The sequence below is a fragment of the Copidosoma floridanum genome, unplaced genomic scaffold, assembly GCF_036245765.1.
Source record: "Copidosoma floridanum isolate Cflo_tuat_1 unplaced genomic scaffold, Cflo_Japanese_pri ptg000005l, whole genome shotgun sequence".
NCBI lineage: Eukaryota > Metazoa > Arthropoda > Insecta > Hymenoptera > Encyrtidae > Copidosoma > Copidosoma floridanum.
This window is the reverse complement of record NW_028321882.1, coordinates 12,518,363-12,546,339: the sequence shown is the minus strand read 5'-3', so window position 1 is coordinate 12,546,339 and position 27,977 is coordinate 12,518,363. Positions and strand designations below refer to the sequence as shown.

Sequence of the window (27,977 nt, the reverse complement as noted above, 5' to 3'; positions counted from 1 at the left end):
GTTTATATTGTACAGAAAAGAATTTTTATGTACCTTAGTATTTTCTATGACTACCAATAAATCTCAAGGAAAAGTTTTGCTGCCTTAAGATTATACCTTAAAAAACCATTATTTTCTCATGGGCAATTATATGTTGCATTGTCTAGATGTAGAAACCCAAAAAAAATTTCTATCTAAATTGATTTAGAAAACAAATTTGAGATTAAAAAATTTTGTTCGGAACGAAATTTTAAAGTAACAAGATAACTATTCTATCGTTTATAACTATTTTCATACTTTCTTGCAAATTTTATCTCTCATTAAAAAAGCAAATTTTAGTACCGTCTAGTACCCAGATTTATGTAATCACGAACAATCCGTTTTTGGAAATATGTTCTTAGATACACCATCATAGATGCAAAATTCTATCAGTGTGACAATTGTTATTTAGAATTTTTTAATCAAGAGTATCTATCATTGCACGAAAAAATTCACAAAAAAAAATTTTTTGTATGTGATCTGTGTAGCATTATAACATAAGACAAGAAAAACTGTTTGCGCCTTACAAAGGAATGCCAAAACATTGAAAAAAAATTTGAAGTGCATTAAATTCGAAAACAGTTTCAAAAGAAATGATCACTTACAGAGACATTCGAAAAGTCATGAAAAACACATTCGAAAAAATAAAAATATTTGTCAAAATTATGGAAAAGGTTATGTAAGAGCCGAGCACTTAAAAAGACATGTTACTGTATGTAATTAAAATAAACATCGTAAGTAAGATAATTGTAAAAAAAACTTTTGTTATGGTCAAATAAAATTACACGTAAAAATTAGAACACTTGTAAAAGTTGATACTTAAGGCTATACAAATGTATTTACATTATACATAGGGAAGCTGGAGAAAGGGTGGGAAGGAGTGCTGGGCGTTGGAAGGGGATTCGGGGGGGAGCTAGCATAAAAGTAGGATTACTTGAAAAATGCAAGAAAATGAAAGAATAACTACCTTATAAGGGAGGGATCTAGGGGAAGCTGGGAAAAGGTGAGGTGAAGTGGGGGGAGAAAAACCTTGCTCTAACTCTTACGACTAAATAATACAGGAAAATATATATACATATTAGTGGAGCTCCGCCCCCTGCTTACTCCACGCAGCAACCCTTTCTTTTATTCTGTTATAATTGGAATTTTTTTCTAAAATAAGGTTCTTATTTATATTTTTTAAAGCCTTAAAAAATAATAAATTAAATGTTTGTGTGAAAATAAAATGTTGAAGTATATTTTACAAAATTCTGAAGACCATGGCATTTTTCGAAAATACTCGAAAATAAATTTTCTACGCTGGGGAACGATTACTGGTCTGCTTTTAAAGAAATATGAAGAACAAGCTGCTAATTTCAAATAAAAGTGGTAAAGTTTATATAGACAGAGCGATGTGCCCTTGACTTTTTGTTGGTAAGCTTTATTATTACTTCTAGTGGCTTTCTTTTTTAAATGAGCTGTCTATCCTATATATGTCAATAGATATTCATAAACTCTCATAACTGTATATACCCCCTACGTTCTCTGCGCACCAACCCCCGTAATTGCAAATTAGATTTACGAAGTATGGAAAAAAACCTAAATTATAATAATTGTTACTTAAAATTTATATATGTAATAAATTTATATTGATGATAATTAATTACACGAATTTTTAATAATCACTTCTCATTCTCCCTGACTAGTGCCCAATTTTTATATATTTAAAACGAAAACGTATTAAACGATTTCAAATATCGTCAAAAATTACAAAATCACGATATTGTTAGAATCACAAACTAATTTAGTTGTAACAGTATCGTTAGTTAATTATATTTTAATTTTTTATTTCTTATAACTACAATTTTTTCCTATTGATAGATTTTACAACCAAAATTATGGCCCTTTGGTATTTTTTTCTTCGTTTACTTTTATTTCGTAAATTCGTTTTAAAAGTTACAAAATGTCTGAACAAAAATTTGACAGTATATGAGACTCTTGAATTGTAATAAAAAAAAATATATTTCTTTAACATCTAAAGAGAACTTTAAGTCTAAATTTAAAGTTGGAGATGGATCTGTGTAAGAAAATTATAAGTTACTACCACTCCTACTTTCTACTATTATTACTATTATTACTACTATCAATACTATTACTACTACTATTACTACTAGCACTATCCTGCCTTTATTATTAATATTTTTTTTTAATGCTATTTTTTTTACTACTTCTGTTATTAGTTTATAAAATATATTTATATTTTTATCCTAACTCAAAAACGCCGAAGAAAGAATTTAGAAAGTAAATAGTATTTATTTTGTAATAATATTACATTTCATCACAGTTTTATATTCGCATTGCAATTATGTACATGGCGATTATAGTTGCTCTTGTTTGAAAAACTCTTATTACATGTAAAACATACGTACACTTCCGAATCATCATGAAAGTATTATCATCAGTTTGAGCCAAATAAACGAAAATTACGTTATGTAGAAGTGATTATTTGAGATGAAGCTTCTATAATACTGAAAAAAGCGTTAGAAATCGTAGATAGAACCTTACAAGATTTTTCTAATAGTTATAAACCTTTTGGAAATAAAATAATAATTTTAGGTGAAGACTTTTGTCAAATTCTCCCAGTAGTGAGAAACGGAAGCAAAATGACTATTGCTTGAGAAACCATAAAATTTTCCAATTTTTAGCCACTATTTCATATTTTTTATTTAAAAAATAACATACGTTTAATAAATAAAAAATTTTCTTCATTGCTACTAGATATGGGAAAAGGCAAAATGAAAACTTTTATAATTCCTCAGACATGGAAAACAAATTATGTATGTTCTAAAATTGTTTATAATGATGATGATTCTTTTATAAGTAAAGCTATATCAACATCTCACAATGAATACACTCATTTTTTTAACAAAAAAATTTTAAATAATATGGTAGGAACATTAGTAACGTACTATAGTATTGATGAAGCAACTCACAAAGGAGTAGATAAATCAGACAATAAAATTTATATTAATATTTCTACAGAATATTTAAATAATATTCAAAAAGGTCTTTCTCCACATAAATTAAATTTAAGAATTAACGCTATTGTTATGTTGATATGAAACTTCAACATATCTAAAGGACTTTGCAATGGTACAAGATTACGAATTACAAAATTGTTTAAATACAACATCGAAGCTCAAATCATCACAAGTGAAAAAAAACGAAAAAAAGTCTTTATTTTAAGAATAACACTACAAACAAACAATTCTTCTTTGCTACCATATATATTGTACAGAAAACAATTTCCATTTAACTTAGTTTTTTCTATGACTATCAATAAATCTCAAGGTCAAAGTTTTGATGCTTTAGGAGTATACCTTAGAAAACCATTATTTTCTAATGGAAAATTATATGTTGCATTGACTAGATGTAGAAACCCAAAAAAAACTTTTATCTCAATTAAATGAGAAAACATATTTGAAATTAAAAATTTTGTTTGGAATGAAATTTTTGAGTTACAAAAAAACTATCTTATCGTTCATTACTATTTTTATACTTCCTTGCAAATTTTATCATTCATCAAAAAAGCAAATTTTAGTACCGTCTAGTACCCAGATTAATGTAATAATGAACAATCCGTTTTTGGAAATATGTTTTAAGATACACCATCATAGATGCAAAATTATATTAGTGTGACAATTCTTACTCAAAATTTTTTAATCAAGAGTATCTATCATCGCACGAAAAAATTCATAAAAAAGAATTTTTGTTTGCGATCTGTGTAGCATTATAATATTAGACAAGAAAAACTATTTGCATTACACAAAGGAATGCCAAAACATTGAAAAAAATTTAAAGTGTATTAAATGCGAAAAAAGTTTTAAAAGAAAACATCACTTACAGAGACATTTGAAAAGTCATGAAAAAAACGTTCAAAAAAATATTTGTCAAAATTGGGGAAAAGGTTATGTAAGAGCAGAGCACCTAAAAAGACATTATAGAGTATGTAATCAAAATAAACATCGTCAGTAAGATAATTGTAACAAAATTGTTTGTTATGGTCAAATAAAATTATATGTGAAAATTAGACCACTTGTAACACTTAATGTATAAGGCTTTACGAATATATTTACATTATACATGGGGAAGCTGGGGGGAAGTGGGGAGGGAAGCTGGGTAAAGTGGGGGGAGGGGGGTCAGGGGGAGGTAGCAAAAAAGTAGGATTACTCGAAAAATGCAAGAAAATGAAAGAATAACTACCTTGTTTATGGGGGAGCTGGGGGGGAGGTGTGGGGAGCAAAACCTTGCTTTAACTCTTACAACTACACAATATAGGAATATCTATATACATATATATATATATTTGTGTGGCTAAAAGATAAAAAAATGAGCTTTAGTTGATTCTTAGTGGTCCAGTGGTTTCCGAAAAAATGCAAAAAATCTCAAATCGATTTCTAGGGCTTATATTTAAGAACTAGCCACTATTCTGTCGAAGCATAAGGATCTAAAATTTGGCAGGGTTGACACTTTTTTATTTTTAATAATTGCATTGAATTGTAACAAGATTAGCAATATAGTTTTTAACCGCAGCTGAATGCAAGTAATAGGTACTTTTGTAGAATGGCCTAAAAAAAATTTTAACAAGGTTTATTGCAAGTTTTTCGCAGGATCACCTTTTTTAATAGTTACTCTACAACTTACGAAATTATTGAATTTTTTTTTTGCAGTGTGAAAAACGGTTATTTATCCTCAAGATATCATTATTTTTAAGAACATATACAGTTTGAACATACTTACTTCATAACAGGAAGTTAGGGTATTTGATTCTAACCGGGTTTCAGTGAATATAATTATTTCCAGAAAAATTGTGAGACAAGGTTACGTAATTTTAAGTAAAAAAAGTTCATTGTAAAGTGATCCCACATTCTGGTAGTAAATATAGGTTTTATTAGAGTTTTTTACATTATGAACAAAAAAGCTGAGGTGATTGGTCATCAATTAATGTAGAAACACTATCAACATATTTGACTTGCTCGTTCTTTAATGGATTAGCAGCGTTATGCCTTTTTACTAGATTGGCCAGTGATGACAAGTATGCACGTTGCTTCTCAGTTTTATCAGTATATTCTACAACTCTAGGTAGTTATCAAGCTCTTTGTAAAATCGGTTGCCTTATTAAATGTTTCCTGCCTAAGGAGACCAAAGGCAGTCTAGATTTACCTTGGCTAGAAATAACGCCTAGTTATAAGATGCTACCAACTGTTGTAGTACACATATTTCTTAGAAGACTTATTACAAGAGCCATGTCCAGTTTTATGCCTGTAAAGCGCTAATGTTGTTAAATAAAATGGCATGAGATGTTCTTCAGGTTTTATCCTAAATTTTACTAGTTAGGGCATCAGATAAAAGATCAGATGAGAAATATTTCTTTATTTCTTGTAAGTAATAAGCCTGTTATAAAGCTCATTAAAGAGTTAAGCTAAGAACAGAAAGATCTCTGAAGTTACAAATTTTTTAAGATTATTTGTACATCATTACCAAATTAAAAAGATTTTTCGTCCCATTCCCTGAAACAAGATATGTATTGACAATCATATCTACGTGCATATTTATTGTTCACGTGTTTGTTGAGTAAAATTATTGGAAGAACTTAAGTATTTTAATATTTCTAATAAAAATTTCTAAAACTCAATTGAGAGCCAGTGTCTAAGCACATGATCAGTAAGAACTAATTTGGGAGTACGAATGAAAACTCCAAAAAATCGGATGTTAGTTTGAGCAACGTTTCGTTGGTCTCAACGCCAACCTCATCAGGCTCACTTTATTAACAAAGAAAACCAAAACAAAAAACACAACAATTTTCGTAAATTACATTCGAGGGCCACAGCTCATAAATATTAACAAAAAATACTCACGTCTATATCGTTAAAAAGATCGTTACAGACTGTTGATCGTCTTAAACAAATAACGTAAACGTCGAACATGTATGTATTTCTATATGTAAATACAAACAATAAATGTACGTTCCTTGTGAGTATAGACAATTTGTGTACGTATTCACAATTAAAAGTTAAAAGAAATTACTGATAAAAACTTTATATATGATATTGAGAAATAAGGTATCCTCTTTTTTTATTTATTGTGTGTTTCGTAGAGTGTATGTGTAGGATTTCTAATATTAATCTTTTTTGTCTATTTGGTTTATGGTCTAATATTTTGGTTTGAGAAAAATTAAAATTATGGTTGAATTCTGTCATGTGTTAAACAACAACAAGATCATCTTTCTTTGAACTTTCGTGTTCATTCAGGAATTTTTTCAATGCTTCGTTTGTACCTACGTATTTTGCAGAGCAAGAATCGCAAGCGAGATGATACACGAAATTGGTCTGATCAAGCTCATAAATTCTGTCCTTTCCAAGAATTATAATACTGTTTAATTTTTTTTGAATAGTAGGGTACAATCGTATATTTTAATTTTTTTAACAAAGTTTGAAAAATAACTGGTTGTAAGGGATAAAAACTTTTATTTTAGCACTTAGATTGTCATTTAGTAGAAAGTTATTATCATTATAAGTATTTTTTATTTAGTGAAGTCTTATCTTGATGTATTTTTGTATAAAAAATGCAGTATAGTCATTATCGTATAGAATTCTTTGAGTCGTAAGAATGTTTCTCCTGTGAAAGGATTTATCAGATAAAAGAATGGCTCGATCAATCAAACCGTATACAGGATTGATTTTTAACGATCGGGGATGGTTAGCATTAAAATTAATTATTCTATTGGTAGAAATTGGCTTAACGTACCAATTCGTGGTTATTTTTAAGTTTTTATGTGTAATTGTAATGTCTCAAAAATTTATAGAATTGTTTTTCTCTACTTTGCAAGTAAATTTTAAGTGATTATCTTGCTTATTAAAAATCTGTAAAAATAGTCGTGCCTGATCTTTGTAAACACATATGAGAGTGTCCTTAATGTTTTTTTTATACATAAAAAGAATGCAATTATAATCTTCTTTTAACAAGCGCAGGGCTTCCATCTCAAGATCTTTTAAAACTAAATTAGAAAGTAGTGGAGAGACAGAAGAACATATCGGGCTGCCAAAACTCTGTTTATAAAATTTGTTATTAAAGGTGAAGAAAACATTGTTGAATAAAAATTTTGAATGTTCTATGATTTCATGATAGAAAATTCTCGATAATCTGTGGATTTGCAAGTATCTTTTTTCCAAACTATTTACGACTGATTGTAACGAAATGTTGGTAAACAGAGAAATAACATCTAAAGAAATATAAGTATAACTTTCCGGTATTTTAAGATTTTTAATTTGTTTTTTAAGTTTAACGCTATGATTCAAATGGAAAGAACCAACGAAACATTGCTTAAACTAACACCTGATTTCTTGGAGTTTTCCTTCGTACTCCCAATCTAGCTCTTACTGATCGTGTGCTTAGGCACTGACCGTCAAGTCATTATGGAAACAGCTGAGAGCAGAACGACATGTTCAATAAACAACACAATTTTCAAAACAGTAGTTGCTACAAAAAATTTGTAGGAAAACTTTTTTTTCCTACTATTTTTAATATTATTAATGTTAATAAGTACAACAATTGTTGACGCAATGTCATATTTGTCGAAACTAAAGTATGATACCTCAAGAGTAAGAAATTAGAAGTAAGAATAATCAATAATCAAGAGCAAGTTTGCAATAACAATTAAGAAGCTATTTTTTATGTTTTAAGAACTCACAATTTCAATATTGTTAAAAGCTACTATAAATTTAAATATTATTAGTTTTCATTGTTTGGGTCAAGAGATATATATAATTTGGATGCGCTTATCGTTTTAAACAAGCTTGCTCAAAAAAGTCCTGAGACTTGCTGGCAGCTCACTTTTCTACCTGGCCCAGTACGTAAAGAGCAAAGGAATACTTTTTTGTTATAAACATTTAATACCCTTGCACGTGGTTAAGAAAAACCACCGTTATTGTTTACATAGATCAGTTCTGGATAAACAAAAACGGTTTTAATAAACTGAGTAATTTTTGGTCACTTTTTTATGCCTATTTTTAAGAAGGACTTTTTTAAAATTTTCTTTACCCACTTTTCATTCACTCAATTAACTTTTTTTACGCAATAATTTCAATAAAAAAAAAAGAAACAGATAAGTATATTTATAAAAAGCAATTGTTTTTGAACCCATGTAAAAAATTAAAAAAGGTTCGTAAAACAGATTTTAAAAATCGATAATGCGAAAAAAAATTTTCAAGTTTAAATCAGTTAACAACTTTCCAAAAAAAAAATAATAGAAACTACCAAAAATAGCTGTTTTTAAAAATTTTATTATGAGGCTTTTTATGGTTTAAAAAACTGTTTTATGGGCTCCAATTGAAGGTATTTTTAATACTTAGGTGATATAAGGATTAAGTTAAAACATTTTTATTTTAGTTTTGCTGCAGTTAACAACAACAAAAAAAGGTGTTTTGCGCAAATGGCAGAGAAATGGCCGAAAACGGTTAAATTCAATTTTTTCAGCGATGCATGTATTGCAAATGTTTCTCTACTTTCTAATAAATATTTTAAATAAGTGGATAATATGGTTTCGAATTGGCCATTCTATAAAAAAATACTATCACTTAAAAAGTAAGGGGCCGATTTTAATGTTTGTTTTTTTAACTTAAGTTATGTTGCAAGAAAATTAACACCTTGCTTTTGTTCGAATAAAATAAATACGCAATCACATTTAATTCTTGTTTTTTAACCAAAGCTTCGTATGGAAATGGAAAAAGTTAAGTGATATTTTCAACTTTAATTGTCATATATATTCCTACATAGTTTTTACTTATTTTTTAAAATAATATGTATGTGCAAAACATATTGTATCAGGTTTCAGTACAAAAACACTACATAAAAATACTAGATGATAAAATCATAATGTTATAATGTTCGATAAAATATTATGTAGCTAAACCAAAATAGTTTGAGAATTGAATGTACGATATTGTATCTACTATACTATTAGAAGGCTTTCGTACGATAATAAAAGTTTCACATTCTCGAGTATCTATTTTATTAGGGTAATAGGCTAGTGTTAATATTTCTGCAAGGTGCCCCCCTGTAAAAACCAGTGGCCAGTCTCTGTTTGTGTACGCAAGTATAAAGTTATACTTCAATAAAATTATATGGCAAACAATATAACTCTGAGTATAAAAATACCGTATATGAAACAATAGTGTGTGCGAAGGTAATGCAATTTTCGTTGTCATAAGTATATATATTTATATCGCGGTGGCTCAGTCGGCTAGGTCATGGATTGGCACGCGGGCGACCGTGGTTCGATTCCCGGCCAGTGTGACTTTTTGGGCAAGTACCTCTGTGATTTTTTTCATATGCTTCAAGGGCTAAGTGCCCATAGTAGTGCCCTTATCAAAGGAGTCAGACTTAGAGCATAATAATATAAAAAAAATGTTTATATATACGATAATTAGGTCTGGTTTTACTCATGACATTGATATTCAAAGAAAACCAAGTGTATATCGCGCGATCCACGAGAAATGTAAAACTTTACAAAATATTTTATTAAACTCGGTAAAATTTGATTGCAAATGATAAAAATAGTTTTTTATCGAATAAGTGCTGTCATCTCTGGGGCTATTTTGTGGCCCGAGGGACATGCAAAGCAGGGCTTGAGGGACGTAAGGTAGCACCGGAGTAATGGCACTTATATGAAGAATTTTTTTTTTTTTACCAAGCGCACACCAGCCTCTCAAAAACGCGTGAGGTAAAAAAAGTATTCATTTTTCTTACTCAAAATAATCTTTATTTAATATTTTTATATTAAAAAAACAATTTTTTCATAAATATGACTTTGAATCAGTAAATATTATAGAGTAGGAAAAAGCAAGTTATGTCTGTATTTTTTTTTTTTCATTAACATTAAACAATGAAAACAAGAAAAAAACTAATAGACGGCAAAGAGTATCTATACTACCTACCTACGGTAAGGTACATGCATAAGTTTAACAAATGTTTGTGTGTATTACTTTCTCTGTCTCTCTATCTCTTTTCAGATTTGGATACCTGTTTACTGTGTATAGTTGCGCACGTGCGCCAGTTTCTTTGGGTTGGCTCTTTACTAAAGACGGGTTGAGATGGATTTAAAGAAACACAAATAAAAGAACTAGAAGGAATTTTGCACCATTGTCAAATAATAATATTTGAAAATAGTCCTGTTCATAGAGAAGAAATTTTTAAAAAATTATAAAGATACGTTACTAATTCTGTATTTAATTAATTATATTTGACAAGCACAAAATATTTAAAAAAACAATGAAAAAGGCCTACCTCTTTAAGTACAATAGAGAGTGTTTAGATTTTAGAATTTATTATGCCTTGGGGAAGATCCCCATCTGGCCAAAATTGAGTTACATGATTGTAGGCAAACTTAAAAACTACGGCTTAAGAACTAGAGTAAGAAAAGTAGTGTAAACTACGTACAATACAGTAATTTATTGCTATGGAAAAACTAGTAAAGTACTATATGGCTAAATGTTTACGATAGATGGGCTGATTTACGACTAAAAGAGAAAATAGAAAAGGAGGGCTATGTGTATAGCAGAGAGAATGAGAAGGTGCTAGTAGGATATGAAAATGACACGTGACATTGTTGGTGAAAATAAGGCTCGATGATGCCTGGCAAGGTGAAGCTGAAATGACTGGGTGAACGAGGAGAAAGGAGGACAATTAGAAGAGTTTGCAGAGTAAAGAGATATAGGGTGATGGCGACTAGAAGATAAGATGTACAGTGATTAGATTTCTCAAACTCCACTCACTCCACCCACTCCACCAACACTCACAGGGCCGCCCGCACTGTTAGGAGGCCCCTATATGGGGCCGTCATTGGTGGGCTGTGCTATGCCCTCGCGCTCTGCGCACTCGTTCCACTCGTTTCAGTCTCACTGAAGTAGGATTTCATGAAGCATGGATTTAAAGGATTGATAGGTGTAATCGGCAAGATTGATGGGGGCGAGAGAGCTTATGAGATCAGAAGCTTGGATGAAAAAGGCATCGTCGCGTGCTCGGGTATGGGAAGGGGGAACTTTGAGGACAGGGTGAGGACGGCGCAGGGTACGTTGGTTAGAGGTTGTTGGAGGAACATGTCGGAAACGATTTGCGAGATAGGGAGGGCATGGATGGCGGATGATGTTGAACACGAGACACCCCAGATGGTACTCACGTCTACACTGAGCCGAGAGCCAGCCCAGGCCCAATCGCCATGGCGTGACGTGTGCCGTGCAAGGTATAGTACCAATCACAGAACGGACACAGGCGTTAATGGCTCTTTGCATTTTTAAGTTGCGAGTGGCATCAAGTCCAAAGAAGACCGACGAGGCATAGTCCATGTGAAGACTAGAGTCTCGACCAGCGATTTACGCAGACCACGCGATAGGGCATGCCTGTGGAATCTGAGAGAGCGCAGTGTGTGATGTACTCGCTGGTTGATTCTATTTATTTAAGAGGTCCAATGGAGAGTGGGAGTGAAAATAACGCCCAAATGAGAGAGAGAAAGAGAGAGAGAGAGAGAGTGCGAGTACGAGAGCAGACAATTAGTGGATCTCCCTATCTCACTTACTTTAACAGGTACTGCCGGAATGCGTTTTTGTTTTTTTTCTCATTATTTTACGCTTGTGGAAGCAAAATAATAAGTACTTACTGATTGAAAATTTTTTGCCCCACACGCTGATATTTTTATTTTTTCTGAACATTGAGCTGGTCAAAGACATAAGCAGAACGTTCTTTAAAACACAATTTCACACAGTTCTTACATTACGAACCATTAAAAAATAATCGTAACTATTTTTCTTGAAATCAGCGGGCTCAGTTATAGGTTATTTAAATAACATAAAAATAAAGATCAATTTTTTAATTCAAGAGTTTCTCAGTTGGTATCCATAAACTATAAGAACAAAGATAACATAAGTGTGCTGCATAGCACAATCGATAAGGTCCTTGACTACCAATCCTTAACATATAGCTCGATTTTCGGAGTTAATATAATTTGAAAATTCCATGTAAACATGTATAATTTATAATAAATAAATAAACACATAAATACACACACACACACACACACACATATATATATATATATATATCTTCCTATATTATATAGTCGTTAGAGCGAGGTTTTTCTCCCCCCACCTCCCCCCCCCGCTACCCCCCAAGCAACGTAGTTATTCTTTCATTTTCTTGCATTTTTCGAGAAATCCTACTTTTTTAATAGCTCCCCCCGCACCCTCCCTCTCCCCCCAGCTCCCTTCCCAACTTCCCTCCAGCTCCCCCCCAGCTTCCCCATATATGATGTAAATATAGTCGTAAAGCCTTGTATATTAACTGTTACAAGTGGGCTAATTTTTACATATAATTTTATTTGACCATAACAACAAATTTTGTTACAATCATCTTACTTACAATGTTTATTTTGATCACATACTTTAAAATGTCTTTTTAGGTGCTCTGCTCTTACATAACCTTTTCCACAATTTGACAAATATTTTTTTAAACGTTTTTTTCATGACTTTTTAAATTTCTCTGTAAGTTATAATTTCTTTTAAAACTTTTTTCGCATTTAATACACTTCAAATGTTTTCCAATGTTTTGGCATTCCTTTGTGTGACGCAAATAGTTTATATATATATACACATATATATATACATATATATATATATATTAGCGTACGTACGTATGTATGTGCTACATATACAACACGTTTATGATATTCAATTATTATATACTTTTCTACATAGCTATCATAATACGAGTAGTACACTTCACAAATAAGAGAGAGGTGGCAGTAAGCGCATGGAGAGAGATACAGAGAGTCCAGCCAAGCCGAGCCAAGCCAAGTTTAACCGGAGATCATACCGTTGCACGGGTCGCTTCATTACGTAGGTCGTACCCCTAAGCGTACCAGTAAATTTTTCACATTAAAATTAATGATTATATATTACGTGGAGAAACAAAGTTTTAATGAAAGTTATCACAAAACGTAGTGATTGCATCTCTTACGTCATGTTTATATCTAATCTTATTCTTAATTTATATTAATGCCTCAAATATAATTGTGTCTAAGAAATTAAGGCAAACTATCCTGTCGTACCGCTATGTTCAATAGCATAGTAGTTCATACTACGGAATGTCCTTTCAGGACGTTCATCAAACATGTAGGCTTTCTTGACAAATATTAATCAAGCATAAACAGAGTACTAAAAAAAAATAAGAAATATTAAAAAACTTTTGCAGATTGTTTAACTGTTACCTTTTTTACATGTTGAATCTTAAAAAATTTAAATTTAATGTGTAACCTTAAGGAAAAGTTACTCTAAATTGTATTTATAAGATCTGTTTTAGTTTGTTCAAGGCCACAAAGTTGCTTTATTTTGCAACACATTTTTACAGGGCTTGCTGACATTGAAAGTATTAAAATTAATTATGGCGTTATAGACAGACATCTGCAGAATACATATATTTTTGAAAAATTTAATTTGAAGCATTATTGGTCATTTTTCTGCTATTTTCGCTAGACATTTTCTGTTACACTTTTTTAATTGTAGAAAATTAAAAAAAATATTTAGCCAATACTTTTCAAAGCGAAGTATTACAAACACCTACTATTAAAGATTTAAAAAAATTCTCTAGGACTATTAGCACTTTTGTCATTAAATGTCCAAAAATGGTCATTTTATGCGTTTTTTTTGTGGTAAAAGTTGTAGACCACTGGTAATTTGAATTAGCCTTATTCTATAATTTGTTAAAAGAAACAAATTATTTATTTAAAATAAAACCGTAAAGGATTCCGTTTTTTTCATTTGCATGTATCTCGGTGAAACATTTGTATTTTTTAACCAAACTTAACAAAAGTGCAGCTCTTGGCTTAAGAAAAAAGAAGGTCTTCAAGAGAAATTTGGAAATATTAAAAAGCTTATGCTGAAATCAAATTTTAATAAAAAAGTACTATTTTTTCAAACCCCTATAACTCATGGACCCTTTGATTTTCCTGAGCAATTTGGGGCTCAAAATTTCTTCCAAGGGTTGCTCTAACATGTGTCAGTATTTTGCGTCTCTAAAATTGTCTGGTAATATACGAAAAAATGGTCCAAAAGAGTTTTTTTTGGTTATCAAAAACACCATTTTTTCACTAGAAAAATTTTTTCTGTCAATAGTCGTTAATTTCATTCGATAGCTGGTATTTTTTGATGAATTAGCAAAAAAAACTTTCATGTACGACCTTCTGAATCCAAGATAATTTTTTTTGTTCCAATTCGTGAAGACACATTATACGTCGTACAGCAATTGATTTTAAATCCACACAAGCTCATTTTATTTACTTTAAATAAAAAAATGTCTCCACTCAATGAAACATTAATGACATTTTTAAAAACCACTATAAGTTGAGCTCAACGTTTGCAACGCGCAAACGTTTGCACTGAGTACGTAGGAAGAAAGAGACATTTTGGAGTCCTTGGCTACTTTGGTTTATGCTGAATTTTTTGTCTGCTTACTTTTAAATGGTATTTAGTGTCGTTCACATGTATTGTAATCCACATTTTATATAACATTAGTTCAGTGTTCTCATCTATATGGTATATCAGGTTGTAGTACAACCTCTTGTTTATTTCAACAAGGCAAAAGTAAAATCCGCAAAGTATTCGATAAACGAAAGTTACAGCTACCAAATTTCGAGGTTTTTTATAGAAAAAAATGCCTTACACAATGATGTTGCTCGAGATGAATGCCAAATTTTAACGTGCTCGTACTCTACCACAAAATGTAAAGGTACACTTTGTAATTTAAGATTTCTTCTGTTTAAAAAATCAACATGAAGGTCATCATTTAACTAAGCAAGTATTTCACCGACTGTGGGTGAAGCCGCTGAACATGCCTACTATACTTTTTTGCAACTTCAATCATGGTTTGGCAACTTACTAGACCCTGGACAATAGGGTTAAACTACTGACAATCATAATCTGCTTTCAAAGTATAGCTCAGATCGAATGATTCCAGAAGAGATCATAAAAACAGTCACATGCAGATGGGAAACCAGCTGTAAAAGCAAGATTTCAAGTTGCAAAATGCATGCATCAATGTCGAAGAATCAGGTGTGGATAACATTTGCATGAATAATGTTATGAATAAAGCTGACTCGTCATTAATCACTAAGAATAGCGATGACAGTGGTTGTCACAATGAGAATGAGCGATCGATTAAAACAAGGAGATTGCAATAATTTTTTTTTCAAAACTGTATAACATTCTGTATTCATAAGACAATATTGTATAACTGAGTTATTATTTTTTTACAAAACACATTGATAACTTGATACATACCTGCTTCATTTGACTGAGTATACGTAAAACTCATAGAATGAGTAAAAAATTTCTCTAATTTGAATGACTGTATTTTTTACGGTTATATACATACATATTCCTCCATCGTCATTGCATTAATTTCAAGCCTACCTTAAAGTTTACCTTTCACTTTGTACATTTACATAAAAATAAGATGTATACGTCATAGCTGCTCAATGCAAAAATAATGTTGTACAGTACACATATAGATGTTAGCGTTAAAGGATAATGAGTAGCTCTTACACAGTTAACAACATAATGCAATGCAGGTAGGATATATTTTTTATTAAAAGTATAAGTATTAATCCTATTAATGTGCAAACCTGATAGCTGTAAGACGTATAATGCATCCTGACAAAATAAAAAATAAAAAAAAATTGTCTTGACTCCAGAAGGTCGTATATAATTTTTTTTTTTTTTTTTGATTCATCGAAAAAAACCAGCTTTTAAATGGTTTTAACCACAATTAACAGAAAAAATTTTTCTAGTAAGAAAACGGTGTTCTTAAATACCAAAAAAAAGACTGTTTTTAGAGCAATTTTTCGCATATTTCTAGTCAACTGAAAAAAAGCACCATACTGACACATGTTAGAGCAACCTTAAGAGAAAATTTTGATTCCCAAATCGCTTAAAAAAATCAAAGCGTCTATGAGCTATGCAGGTTTCAAAACATATTTTTTTTGGGCAAAAAATTGGTTTTTGTAGAAACTTTTCAATATTTTTGAAATTTACAAAAACTCTTTTATTTCTTAAGCCAAGAGCTCCACTTTTACTAAAAATGGTTAAAAAATTAAATTTTTCACCAAGATACAAGCATTTAAAAAAAAACAGAGCTTCTAAAGATTTTTTTAGAATAAATTGTTTGTTAATACTTTGAAGCCTAGTTTTCCTAGATTGATCTGTAATTTACTTTTTCTGCTTTCTTACCTCACAAAAGCATCTTTGCCATTTGTTTTTGGGTTGTCTGGTGGAAGAATAGTATACAAAACTTGTTTGAAATGGCTTCTTTACGAACCTCGTTATGGCCCTCACCTTGAGTTCGTGCCGTAAATCTCTTTTTTCCTTTCCTTTTTTTTTTAACAAAAAAAAAACAATTTTTTACTAACCTGGGCCTAAATTTTCTATGGGCTACCATAATGTCAGTTATTTTTATTTTAGTGCCTCAAATTTTACAAAAAATTTCTGATTTTTGCTTATTTTCGATTACTGGATCTCGGAAATTAAAAATTAACATGGGGCTCGTAACAAACAGACTGGCCTAACGTGTAAAAAATCGCTGGCTGACTGAAACTCACAGTGCTGCTGAGCAATGCCTTAAGCACATGTGCAGATTTCTCAGTGACTGCTGGAACTGAGAAAAGATTATAAGTTATTGCTGCAAGCGTGCGTCCCGTGTTGGTGTAATGATCCTCGAGTATCCTTCACGGGATTTCGAAATTGGCATCGATAACGGGCATGGTTTGTGGCATCTTGGCAGCCTCATTTTAAACGTAAGTTGACAGCTATTGCAATTTTTTAACATTGCTTATGCAAGATTCGCAAAACACGATGACTGAAAACAAGTCTTCAAATTTTAACCAGTCACAAAAGTTGCCCAAAAATGTAGGCAACGGTACTGCATGCAATTTTTTAGGCACCACAGGAATAGCAATTAGAAAAGGTTGAGGCACTGGCTCCGGAAGTAGCTTTTGTAGCTCTACAGACATACCTCAAGCTGACTTCAAGTAACCTTATTCCGAAAGGCCGTAACAATCTGACTGGAAGCACTTGATCTCATATACAAAAAATATCACCAGATTATCTCCAGCTGTACAAGGAATTAGGATTTTTATAAATTCTACTACCTGAAAAATTCTTAGAATATATACACACTTTTGTTAAGTATGTCAAATAATGAGTTTTTTCGAAAGATTGATAAGGAGTCCGTACGTCTTAAATGGTAATAATAATAAATCTAAAAAGTTAATGTTATACAAAACCTTATTCAAGAAAAAATAATGATGTAATAGTACTCTAAACATGATCGGTTGTCTGATTATTGGTACAAAAACACTTTTATTCGGACGGATATAATAGAACTGTTAGCCTGCACATACCTTTTTTTTTTTTAAGGAGAAAAAAAAAATCTTGCTTTGTACCAGAAGAAACTGACTGTATTTTTTTAAATATAATTATTTAAATTTATTTTATTTAGTTGCAAGTGACTTAAAAAATATTACAACTAATCTGTTTTTCTGATTCTACTGCAGTAGTGTTTAAGCTTATAGTTAAGTTGTATAACTATTCTTTCTACATTTAGGAAATTAAACTCTTCCTTATGATCAGAAAGGTTAAGTTGCTATTTCAAAAATAGATTTCTTTTCCTTTTTCATTATCGCCCGTATGCTCAGACATGGCATTCTTTTATACAAGCATAGTGTTAATTAGCCATCAGAGCACCTGAGTTATGACCAGATGTTTATACGAATAAACACAAGGGCCAACTCAGTCATACCTATGATTACGTGGACGAAGCGTCAGAAAAACAGTTAATCAACCCTCGAGAATCAAGAGCACAGGCGAAACGGCAAAACTTGAATGGTCACCCATCCAAGTACTAACCATGCCAAATGCAGCTTAACCTCAGAGATCGACGGAACTGTAACTCAACCGTCACGTTACCGCTACTACAAACTTCTTAATAAAAGATGATATCTGTGGTGCCTTCGACTATCGTCAAGGCACACACAGGCGGTTGACGCAAGCAGCAGCTGAAGCCACGCGAGGTCTTCGCGCTGTCCACGCCGAGCGGCGCTGCCGCCGCCTTCCCTAGCCGCCAAGCAGCTACCTAGTGTGGCGCACGTCCAGCCCACACTAGTCCGAGCTCAACCCTTGCATGAGCCGCATTCGCGCACGCTCACGCTCGCAGCCCCTGCTGCCGTCACAGCTCTCGACACTTCGCCGTACCATTTCACCTGTTATTCTTTGTATGCTAATAAAGCGCCATTTATTGTATACACGCGAGTGAGCATCTTTAAGCGCCTTCCCTCACCTTCAACTTCCTCGAGCACCGGGACGCGCTCAGCTGATCCCAACATATCTACCTTTCCTTTATAAGATGCGTATTATTATAATCCCATTGAAATTTAGCAACTTTTAGATTATAAACGTGTCTTTTTTTTAAGCAGTTAGCAACAAATGTAATCTAGTATAAAGAAGAAAATTTCAAAAGAATATGTTCCTATCATTTACACAATAAAATTTTTAAATACTTCAAGCGAGTACTCGATTACAGGTTATAATTTTAGGTTATATTAAAATAAACACATAAATTTTATAAAAGGGTTAAAATTTTTCTTAATTATCAATCTATATATATATATCTTCCTATATTATATAATCGTAAGAGTTAAAGCGAGGTTTTGCTCCCCCCGCTCCCCACCAGCTCCCCCTCAGCTCACCACCAAATAAGGTGGTTTTTGTTTCATTTTCTTGAATTTTTCGAGTAATCCTACTTTTTGGCCAGCTCCCCCCCGCTACCCCCTACCTCCCCCTAGCTCCCCTCCATACTCCCCCCACTTCCCGCCCAACTTTTCTATACATAATGTAAATATATTCGTAAAGCCTTATGTATTAACTGTTACAAGTGGTATAATTTTCACATATAATTTTATTTGACCATAACAAAAAATTTTGTTACAATTATCTTACTTCTGATGTTTATTTTAATAACATACTCTAAAATGTCTTTTTAGGTGCTCTGCTCTTACATAATCTTTTCCACAATGTTGACAAATATTTTTTTTAACGTTTTTTTCGTGACTTTTCAAATGTCTTTGTAAGTGATAATTTCTTTTAAAACTTTTTCACATTTAATACACTTAAAATTTTTTTCAATGTTTTGGCATTCCTTTGTGGGACGCAGATAGTTTTTCTTGTCTAATATTATAATGCTACACAGATCACATACAAAAAATTTTTCTTTGTAAATTTTTTCGTGTGATGATAGACACTCTTGATTTGAAAATTTTGAGTTACATTTGTCACACTGGTAAAATTTTGCATCCATGATGGTGTATCTGAAAACATAAAACAAAAAACGGATTGCTTATGATTACATAAATCTGGGTACTGGACGGTACTGAAAATTGCTTTTTTGATAGAAGAGAAAATTTGCAAGAAAATATAAAAATAGTAATGAACTATAGAATAGTTTTTTTATTACTCTAAAATTTCATTCCGAACAATATTTTTAATTTAAAATTTATTTTCTGATTCAATTTAGATGAAAATTTCTTTTGGGTTTCTACATCTAGACAATGCAACATATAATTGCACATAAAAAAAAAATGGTTTTCTAAGGTATAATCCTAAGTCATCAAAACTTTGACCTTGAGATTTATTATTAGTCATAGAAAAAGCTAAGATAAATGGAAGTTGTTTTCTGTACAATATAAACGGTAGCGAAGAAGAATTGTTTGTTTTTAGTGATATTTTTGAAATAGAGACTTTATTTCCTTTTTTTTCACCTGTGATTATTTCAGCTTAGATGTTGTATTTGAATAATTTTGTAATTCATAATCTTGTACCGTTGCGAAGTCCTTCAGATATGTTAAAGTTTCGTATTAACATAACAATAGCGTCAATTTTAAAATTCAATTCATGTGAAGGAAGACCTTCTTTAATTCTATTTAAATATTATATAGGGAAATTAATATAAATATTATTGTCTGATTTATTTACTCCTTTGTGAGTTGCTTTATCAATACTATACTACGTAACTAATGCTCCTACCATATAATTTAAAATTTTTTTGTGTAAAAAGTGATTGTATTCATTGTGAGATGTTATAATAGCTTTACTTATGAAAAAATCATCATCATTATAAGAGTTTTGAGAACATACATCATTTGTTTTCCATGTCTGAGGAATTATAAAAGTTTTAATTTAGCCTTCTCCTATATCCAGTAGCAATAAAGAAAATTTTTTCATCAATTGAACGTATATTATTTTTTATATAAAAAATATTAAATAAAGGCCAAAAATTGAAAAATTTCATGGTTTCTTGAACAATAGTAATTTTGCTTCCGTTTTTTACTACTGGAAGGATGGGACAAAAGTCTTCACCTAAAATTATTATTTTATTTTCAAAAGGTTTATTACTACTAGATAAATCTTTTAAAGTCCTATCAACGATTTCTAACGCTTTTTTTTGGTATCATTGAAGCTTCATCGAAAATGATTACTGTTTCATTACGTAATTTTTGTTTAACTAGCTCAAATTGGAAGAATGCACTTTCTATAGTGCTTAAGTCTAAAGGAAGTCTGAAAGTTCTGTAAATGGTCATTCCCTTTGGGAGCAGAATAGTAGCAATACCTTTGGGACAAAATTTTGGTTATAAAAATTTAAAAGAAAAAAAACAATTAACTAACGATACGGTTAAAACAAAATTGATTTGTAATTTTAACAATATCGTTATTTTGTAATTTTTGACGACATTTAAAATCTTTTAATACGTTGTCGTTTTAAATATATAAAAATTAGGCATTAGTCCGGGAAAAATAAAAAGTTACTGTTAAAAATTCATGTAATTAATTATGATCAATATACATTTATTACATATATAAATTTTAAGTAACAATTATTATAATTCGGGTTTTTTTCCATACTTCGTAAATATAATTTGCAATTATAGGGGTTGGTGCACAGAGCACGCAGGGGACATATATAGTTGTAAGAGCTTAGAAATATCCATTGACACATACAGGATAGACAGCTCATTTGAAAAAGGGAGCTACTAGAAGAAATAATAAAGCATACCAACAAAAAGTCAAGAGCACATCTCTCTGTCTATATAATCTTTACCACTTTTATTTGAAATCAGCAGCTTGTTCTTCATATTTGTATAAAAGCAGACCAGTAATCATTCCCCAGCATAGAAAATTTATTTCCAAGTATTTTTGAAATACGACATAGTCTTCCGAATTTTGTCAAATATACTTTAACATATTATTTTCATACTAACAATCAATTTTATTATCTTTTAAGGCTTTAAAAAACATTATTACAAACCTTATTTTAAAAAAATTACACTTATAACACAATAAAATGGGGGGTTGGCACGCGGATTGCGCAGGGGGGCGGAGCCCTAATGATATATATATATAACAACATAAAGTCCGTTTGGTGATAAATCATACTCATACAAGGGTTAGTATGAAGGCAGCATTGTAAGGAACAAGGAGTAAAGTAGGGAGCTTGTGGGTACGAAGCGGGATTCACAATGCCCCTAATACGTAGCACGAGATACCTTACTAAGAGCATGTAGGTACACAGTCAGGTTCATATTACCCCTGACCAGTAGTTGCTGACATCTCGGATGTATTATTTGCCTTTTAATTGAACAATAGTAGAAAAGTTAACTCTCTTCGAACAGTACTGGGCACTATAGTTCCTTGATGTCTCGGGATAGCTTCAGTTCATATTGCCCCAAAGATTCGCTGATCCACCAATTCTCTATCTAGAGGATTTGTTTATATACTCTGGTTCATAATGCCTTGAGGATAGGCTCATTACCCGAGTGATCCAAGAAAGTGAGCAATGGTAAGGGAGAGCTAAGAGATTGCACTAGCCTCGTCGTCATCTCACCTATTGCTATACTTTGTCAAAACCAAGAGTGAAATAAAGAATAATACAAAGTTTAAAGAAAATATATAGATATATCAATTTATTTAAACATTAAATATGTACACGCTGCTTTGAAGAGCCACCCTGATATCTGGGGTTGGACCAGCTGCGTAAGGCAGAAACAGAGTGATCGGTCCGTGTCCCTGCGGAGCTTTTTATACACGCATCTGCGGTGGTGGCTTGACTTAGGTGGCTTGGCCGCTGGAGAAAGTTAAGTTCTGCTAAGTTTTTGTAACATTTTATATAGCGCTAATACACATTTATAAGTACAAGAATTCAAATGAATAATAGCGTCAGTTTGGTGACTATTTGCCTATTTAATTAACTTAAATGTATTGGTAACCTCACAATTAAAATGCTAATAGACAATTTTAGTTTTGCTTTTGATGAGCGTGTATGTTACTGTGTAGTAGACTTTTTTTTTAAACAAAAATCTTGTAAGATTACAAAATTGCACTGCTCAAACACTAGATTTTTAAAAAATCCGAGTTTCCACAAGTTTTCCAGCCTAAAAAGTTTTTGAATCAGTTTTTCTATATTTTTCTACTTTTATACATACAATTATTTTTAACTTTAAAACATGGATATTGCGATATGTTTTTTTTTCGAAAGTTATTGATTTTTAAATGAAAAAAATTAAAATGTGACACTGTGGCCCACCAAGCTTGAAATGCGGCAAAAGGGAAGATTCCACAAAATTTTGACTTAAATTTTTAAAATTTTTTTACGGTGTCAATGATTTGAGCTTTTTTTTTATGAAGCCACATAGTAATCTCTATAATTAGAAATATAATTAAGTACAAGGCTTAGCCCACAATTAATTATGTGAGCTTAAGTAGTCAAAATATTAAGTTTTGTGTATCTGACAACAAATACCATAAATAACTCTTCTAAGTGGACTTGTTTACACAGATTAAAAAGGCTGTACCACCACTGTCACTACATGGCCAGTTGCTGTGGCGTGAGTTTTTCTACTGCGCAGCCACAAAGAATCCAAACTTCGACCGGATGCATGGCAATCCCATATGCCTGCAGATACCTTGGGACAAGAATATCGAGGCCGTTGCCAAATGGGCGAACGTGAGTTTTTTTTCTTATTAAAGTTATATAACTGTTTAGGAAAAGGTAATACGAAGTATAGTGAGCTTTTGATTTGAGCCCACTTCGCGATGTTTTATAAATGCTTGCAAATCGTATGAAAGAGTGATTAATGCTAATAAAAAACGCGTATCATGAAGTTCAGTCCTGTATTTCTTAGACAATTACTATTGCGACCCAACTGGCGATGTATCAAAATTATAGCTTTGTTTTTAGTCACAAGAAAGATACGTACTTAGTTACTTACCCAATAACTTAAACTACCCACGGAAAAACTATTTTTTAGGCAAACCATACAAAAAAAAGTACATAGCACTAAAGAAGGAGTAGTGTAACTGAACTGCAACTAATACTCCCTTTTAATGCCATACGTATCACTTGGCATTACGGTGCCTGATCCTGCTCAAATACAAGGCTATGCATACAATTTGCAGTTAACTTCCATAAGTCTCGCTTAGGAAAAACAAGCAGTCTTCATCAATCATTATAGCATATATTATAGAGTGTTAATGGTTGCAGAAGCGTTAAATGTCTGCCATGTAGTAAACAAGCAAATGTGTTGACATAAAACATTGTCTTATGTTAGATACACGTGTTTCTATGTCGGATAAAAAATTTTTAAGAAACAAAGAGAAACTGAAAATTATTTTAAAAAGTATGTCCTAACTATTTTAATAGAACAATAGAAAAAACGTTTACTCTTTTTTAAACCTGGGGAAAGAGTGTCAGACTAAACTGTATAGCAATTAAAGAGAAGGGTGGGTTTGAAAAAATCTGCCAAAATGAGGATCTTTCCAAGAGCTAACACAGTCTCGTTTTGAAGCCTAACAGTTTTTTTTTGGAATATTAGTGACAGATACGGCAGACTGTTACTGTAACGTTGATTTGTAAAACAATCCAAGAACTGTCCAACATCTTAAGACAGTGTACAATATATTTGCTACTTGCCAACTAAGATTTCTAATAGTCATAAGCATATTTCATACTGCTTTCCGACATTTTCTTTCTTATTTTTCAAAACTTACTCAAAATAGATAACGTGGTTAGTGAGTTTTATACCTATTTTCAGCAATAATAATAACTATACTGATAATAGTAATAAGAACAATTATAATAAAATTATCAAGAGTAACAATAGTTATAATAATAAAGATAATGCTTATAAGACCCAAGTGACCATGCCGTCTTTGACGTGTATTTATATAAATACAAACATATCTTATTATACTACATGATTATTCTAAGTAAGGTAAGCTAAGATCCTTCCCCAAACCTTACAGCCTGCTGTACAATACAAACGGGGATATTTTTAATCAGTCTATTGTTTTAACTAAGAGAAATTGTGCGTGTGCCACCTCGATCTTCTAAGCACCCTCACCAGCTCCTTTATTGTATTCTTAGAACCTCGAACAGCCGCTCAAGATTGATGTCTCATTTATGAAAAAATAAATTATTATTAGATAAATGTATGTTTTTTTTTTTTGCACACCATCCAGAAACCAAATATAACGATCTTATATTTGTGAATAATAAGAATTATTACTTAATGATTAAATTTATTACAGACATAATAATATAACACACTAGGTAATTTTGGAGCATAACTATTTTTATTATTCAACAATTAATATTTTTTCATTATTATTTTCATTTTCACCTATTTAGAAAAAAAAATACTTGCTTGTTTTATAAGTTCCGTTAAAACATTATATTATGAAAGGATTCACTGATATTTTTCATTGGTTCCATGAAAAATTACCTAATAATTAAAAGGTAAAAAGCAATGAAAAGTAACATAAGAATAAGAAATTTGTTAGTATCGTATATATAACGACCTAGAGTATAATTATAAAAGCCCAACTAATTTTATTACTTTTATAAAAGAGAACGAAGAAATAAAAGAAATTATGCTTTTTACTTACCTTAAGGGTACAGTGTGTGAGAGAATGCTTTAAAGATTGGCAAAAACTAATGTTACTTATGGTCTCATCGTAAAAGCTCTCGAAAAAGAAGATAATCACTTGACGGTATTAATAAAGCGAAAAGAGAGTAAAAAACCTTGCGTCTTTAAAACAAAGAAAATTGTCAATACTGTCAGAGAGTATATAAAGAAAAATGTGATTTAATATGCAAAAAAAAGCACTAAATGTTAATTATTTAAATACAATGTATGTTCGATGACTAATAATCTTATTTTCTTATTTTTTAATACTTTTTCAATCAACTTTTAGCATATTTACTTTATTTAAAACCGTCATAAAAATTATTTCCTATTACATTAATTTTTATATTTCTTCTACTATTTGATTTCAACAAGAACTTTAAGATAAAGTAATTTTCTAGTTAACAGTAATTAACAAAATTGTTTCGATACTGTTACGTGGGTAAACCGAAAGGTAAGGAGGTGCTTCGCGAGAACGATCAAAACCTTGGAACCTTCAAGACCTTTATTCAAAATACTTAATTATAAGGCAAAGACGCGTGTGTGTGTTCCCGATTAATTGCCCGATCTCTCCGAGTGTTCTCTTCGCTTTCCCTGTCTGTGCGAGTCTTCCCTTCGTTCTGCCTGTCTGCCCGAGTATTCCCTTCGTTCTCCCGATTTTGAAGCTTGCCGGGCCTTATATTACCTCGTTCCCCTCCCGTCGGTACCCTCTTGATAGGGTAGCTTCGTGGTCACCAGGGAGAGTTAGTATGATATGCCTAGCATATCGTACGTAACACGTCCAAGGCCGCGACGTCGTCGCCCTCGACGACGCTGGCTTTCTGATGTTGGCGGTACTGAGCTTGTGGAATTGTTGCGAGTGTGCATGTGTGTGCTGTATTGTATTCTGTTGTTTGTGTTGTTAATGTAGTTTAGAATCCTACACTCATTCTTCCATTCTTTTAGAGAACCACTGTTCCCTTTACATATATATTTTTTCTCTCACAATCATTCAGTCTCCTCTCATCCTGTGCTAAGTGTATAACAATATTGTTTTTGTATGCGCTTTGCCTTACATTACAATTATATATGGAATTGCCGCGAAGCGGGCTTCTGTTTACGACTACTTTACATTGAGTGTGGTTTTACAATGTGGTTTTTTTTTTTTTTTTTTTTTTTACTTGCGCTTATTTATCAAAAAAGAGAGAAAAAAAATTTCGTACAACCTTATCATCAAAAGAAAAAAAAATTTTATTGTCCTACGGACTGTGCTCCTCGGTATAGCCGAGCGACTCCCGGCGCTCATTCTTATTTTTTCATTATTAAAATGGTATTTGTTGTTATTGTCCTCATAACATTACTATTATTATTATTATTATCGCTACAACTACCAGTTTTTTTTTTTTTTTTTTTTTTTTGACTTACAGTGATTTTTTCGATACTACATACAAAAAAAAAAAATTCTTTCCTAGTTTAATAGTTTCATCCTTCGGACTGCGCCCTCCGATATAGTCGAGCAACTCCCGGCGCTCATCCCCGAGGCTCACGAATTCTAATTTTGGTCACCGACAATTCTAGTATCCGTCTAGAGGATCGCAGTCACCTTTCTGCTCTGAGTTCTACTGTCGGTGTGGTTTAAATTACTGCCAATTCTCGTGCTTCTTCTTGAACCTTTTGTTTTCCTGTGAACATTCTATAACATATCAGTAGTAGGGCCCCCCCGATAGAGAAGGCACTTATACATAAAAAAAAGAAGCCCCATGCCAAATTCATTAATCCTGTAATATATAAAGCTGTTAGCTGTTAGTTACTAACCCTAATTTCTGTGGTAAATACTTGTCCTAACACTACTTATACTTCATCGATAGGTATTTATTTGAATGTATTACCGTTTGTACCTTACCCTTTCTCATATGTTTTCCCTTTATTTGGTTAGCGTTGAGCTGCGAGTGTGGCTGTCTCCTCACATATAAAGTATATAATAATAGACGTACATCTTCTAATTCTCTTTCTTTTCTTTTTTTTTGTACAATTATTGTAATTTATTTTAGTGTCTTTGTCAATGTGGGTATTTTTCTCCTAGTTGAAAAAAAATCTTTATCGTAAACATGTTTCATTACGTTATCTTTTATTTCGCGTCGGCTCTACGTGCGCATATAAGTCGCTTATTGAGTTTGTAAATAGTCGGATATAATATAATGCGCTCCATTTTGCCTGACGGGTCATATAACATATTCAAGAACACTGTAGAGTCAAATAGTTTGACGATTGGTTGCCTTACATTTCACTTGTATATTTTTTTGGTTGAGACAAGCTTGAAGGTATGAATTAAAAAAAAAATCATTTGCTGGCAGTAAAGTTTTGACCCGTATCGTACATATTTCTAATACTTTTCACCCATACATTTTTTTATATAATGTTTTCCTCATACTCCTCTAATCTCTTTTCTTATGTGGTCAGATTTAGGAAAGGATTTATAAGGGTATTTTTTTTGTCAAGAACCACTCTTGACGCCGTAGACGTATTTGCTGAGTTAGTTCGCTGCTTTTTCGATATTCTTTTTTTTTTTTTTTTTTTTTTTTTACAACAACTAAGCTTTCATATTCCCTCTTTAATGTCTAGAGAAAGTGTGCTTTTTTAAGGTGTTTGCGTGGTGACTGAGTTCTCAAAGCTGAGCTTTAACTCTACTGGCGTCACAGCGTGATTTTTTTCTTTTTGCGCCAGTAGAATCTCCTTGTGTGGTCCTTATGGATGCAATTTAATTTTTTTCTTTCTTGCAAAAGCAGGAGCAGCTTGCGTACACTACCGCGCAATGTAGTTGTGTAAGTGACAGCTTATGTGATTGCAAGCGTCTTCTATTTTTTTTTCAGTTAAGCATGCGGGTTGT

The 27,977-nt window shown here is 31.8% G+C and overlaps 1 protein-coding gene across 1 annotated transcript in view; it reads left to right on the top strand.

Annotated features, from left to right (window-relative positions):
* phr6-4 ((6-4)-photolyase) overlaps window positions 1-27,977 on the top strand; it is an 880,148-nt gene that overhangs the window by 516,624 nt on the left and 335,547 nt on the right. Inside the window, exon 6 of the mRNA XM_089598123.1 lies at window positions 22,984-23,151. Within this exon, the coding sequence (XP_089454249.1) occupies window positions 22,984-23,151 (168 nt within the window). The remainder of the gene's footprint in view (window positions 1-22,983; window positions 23,152-27,977) is intronic.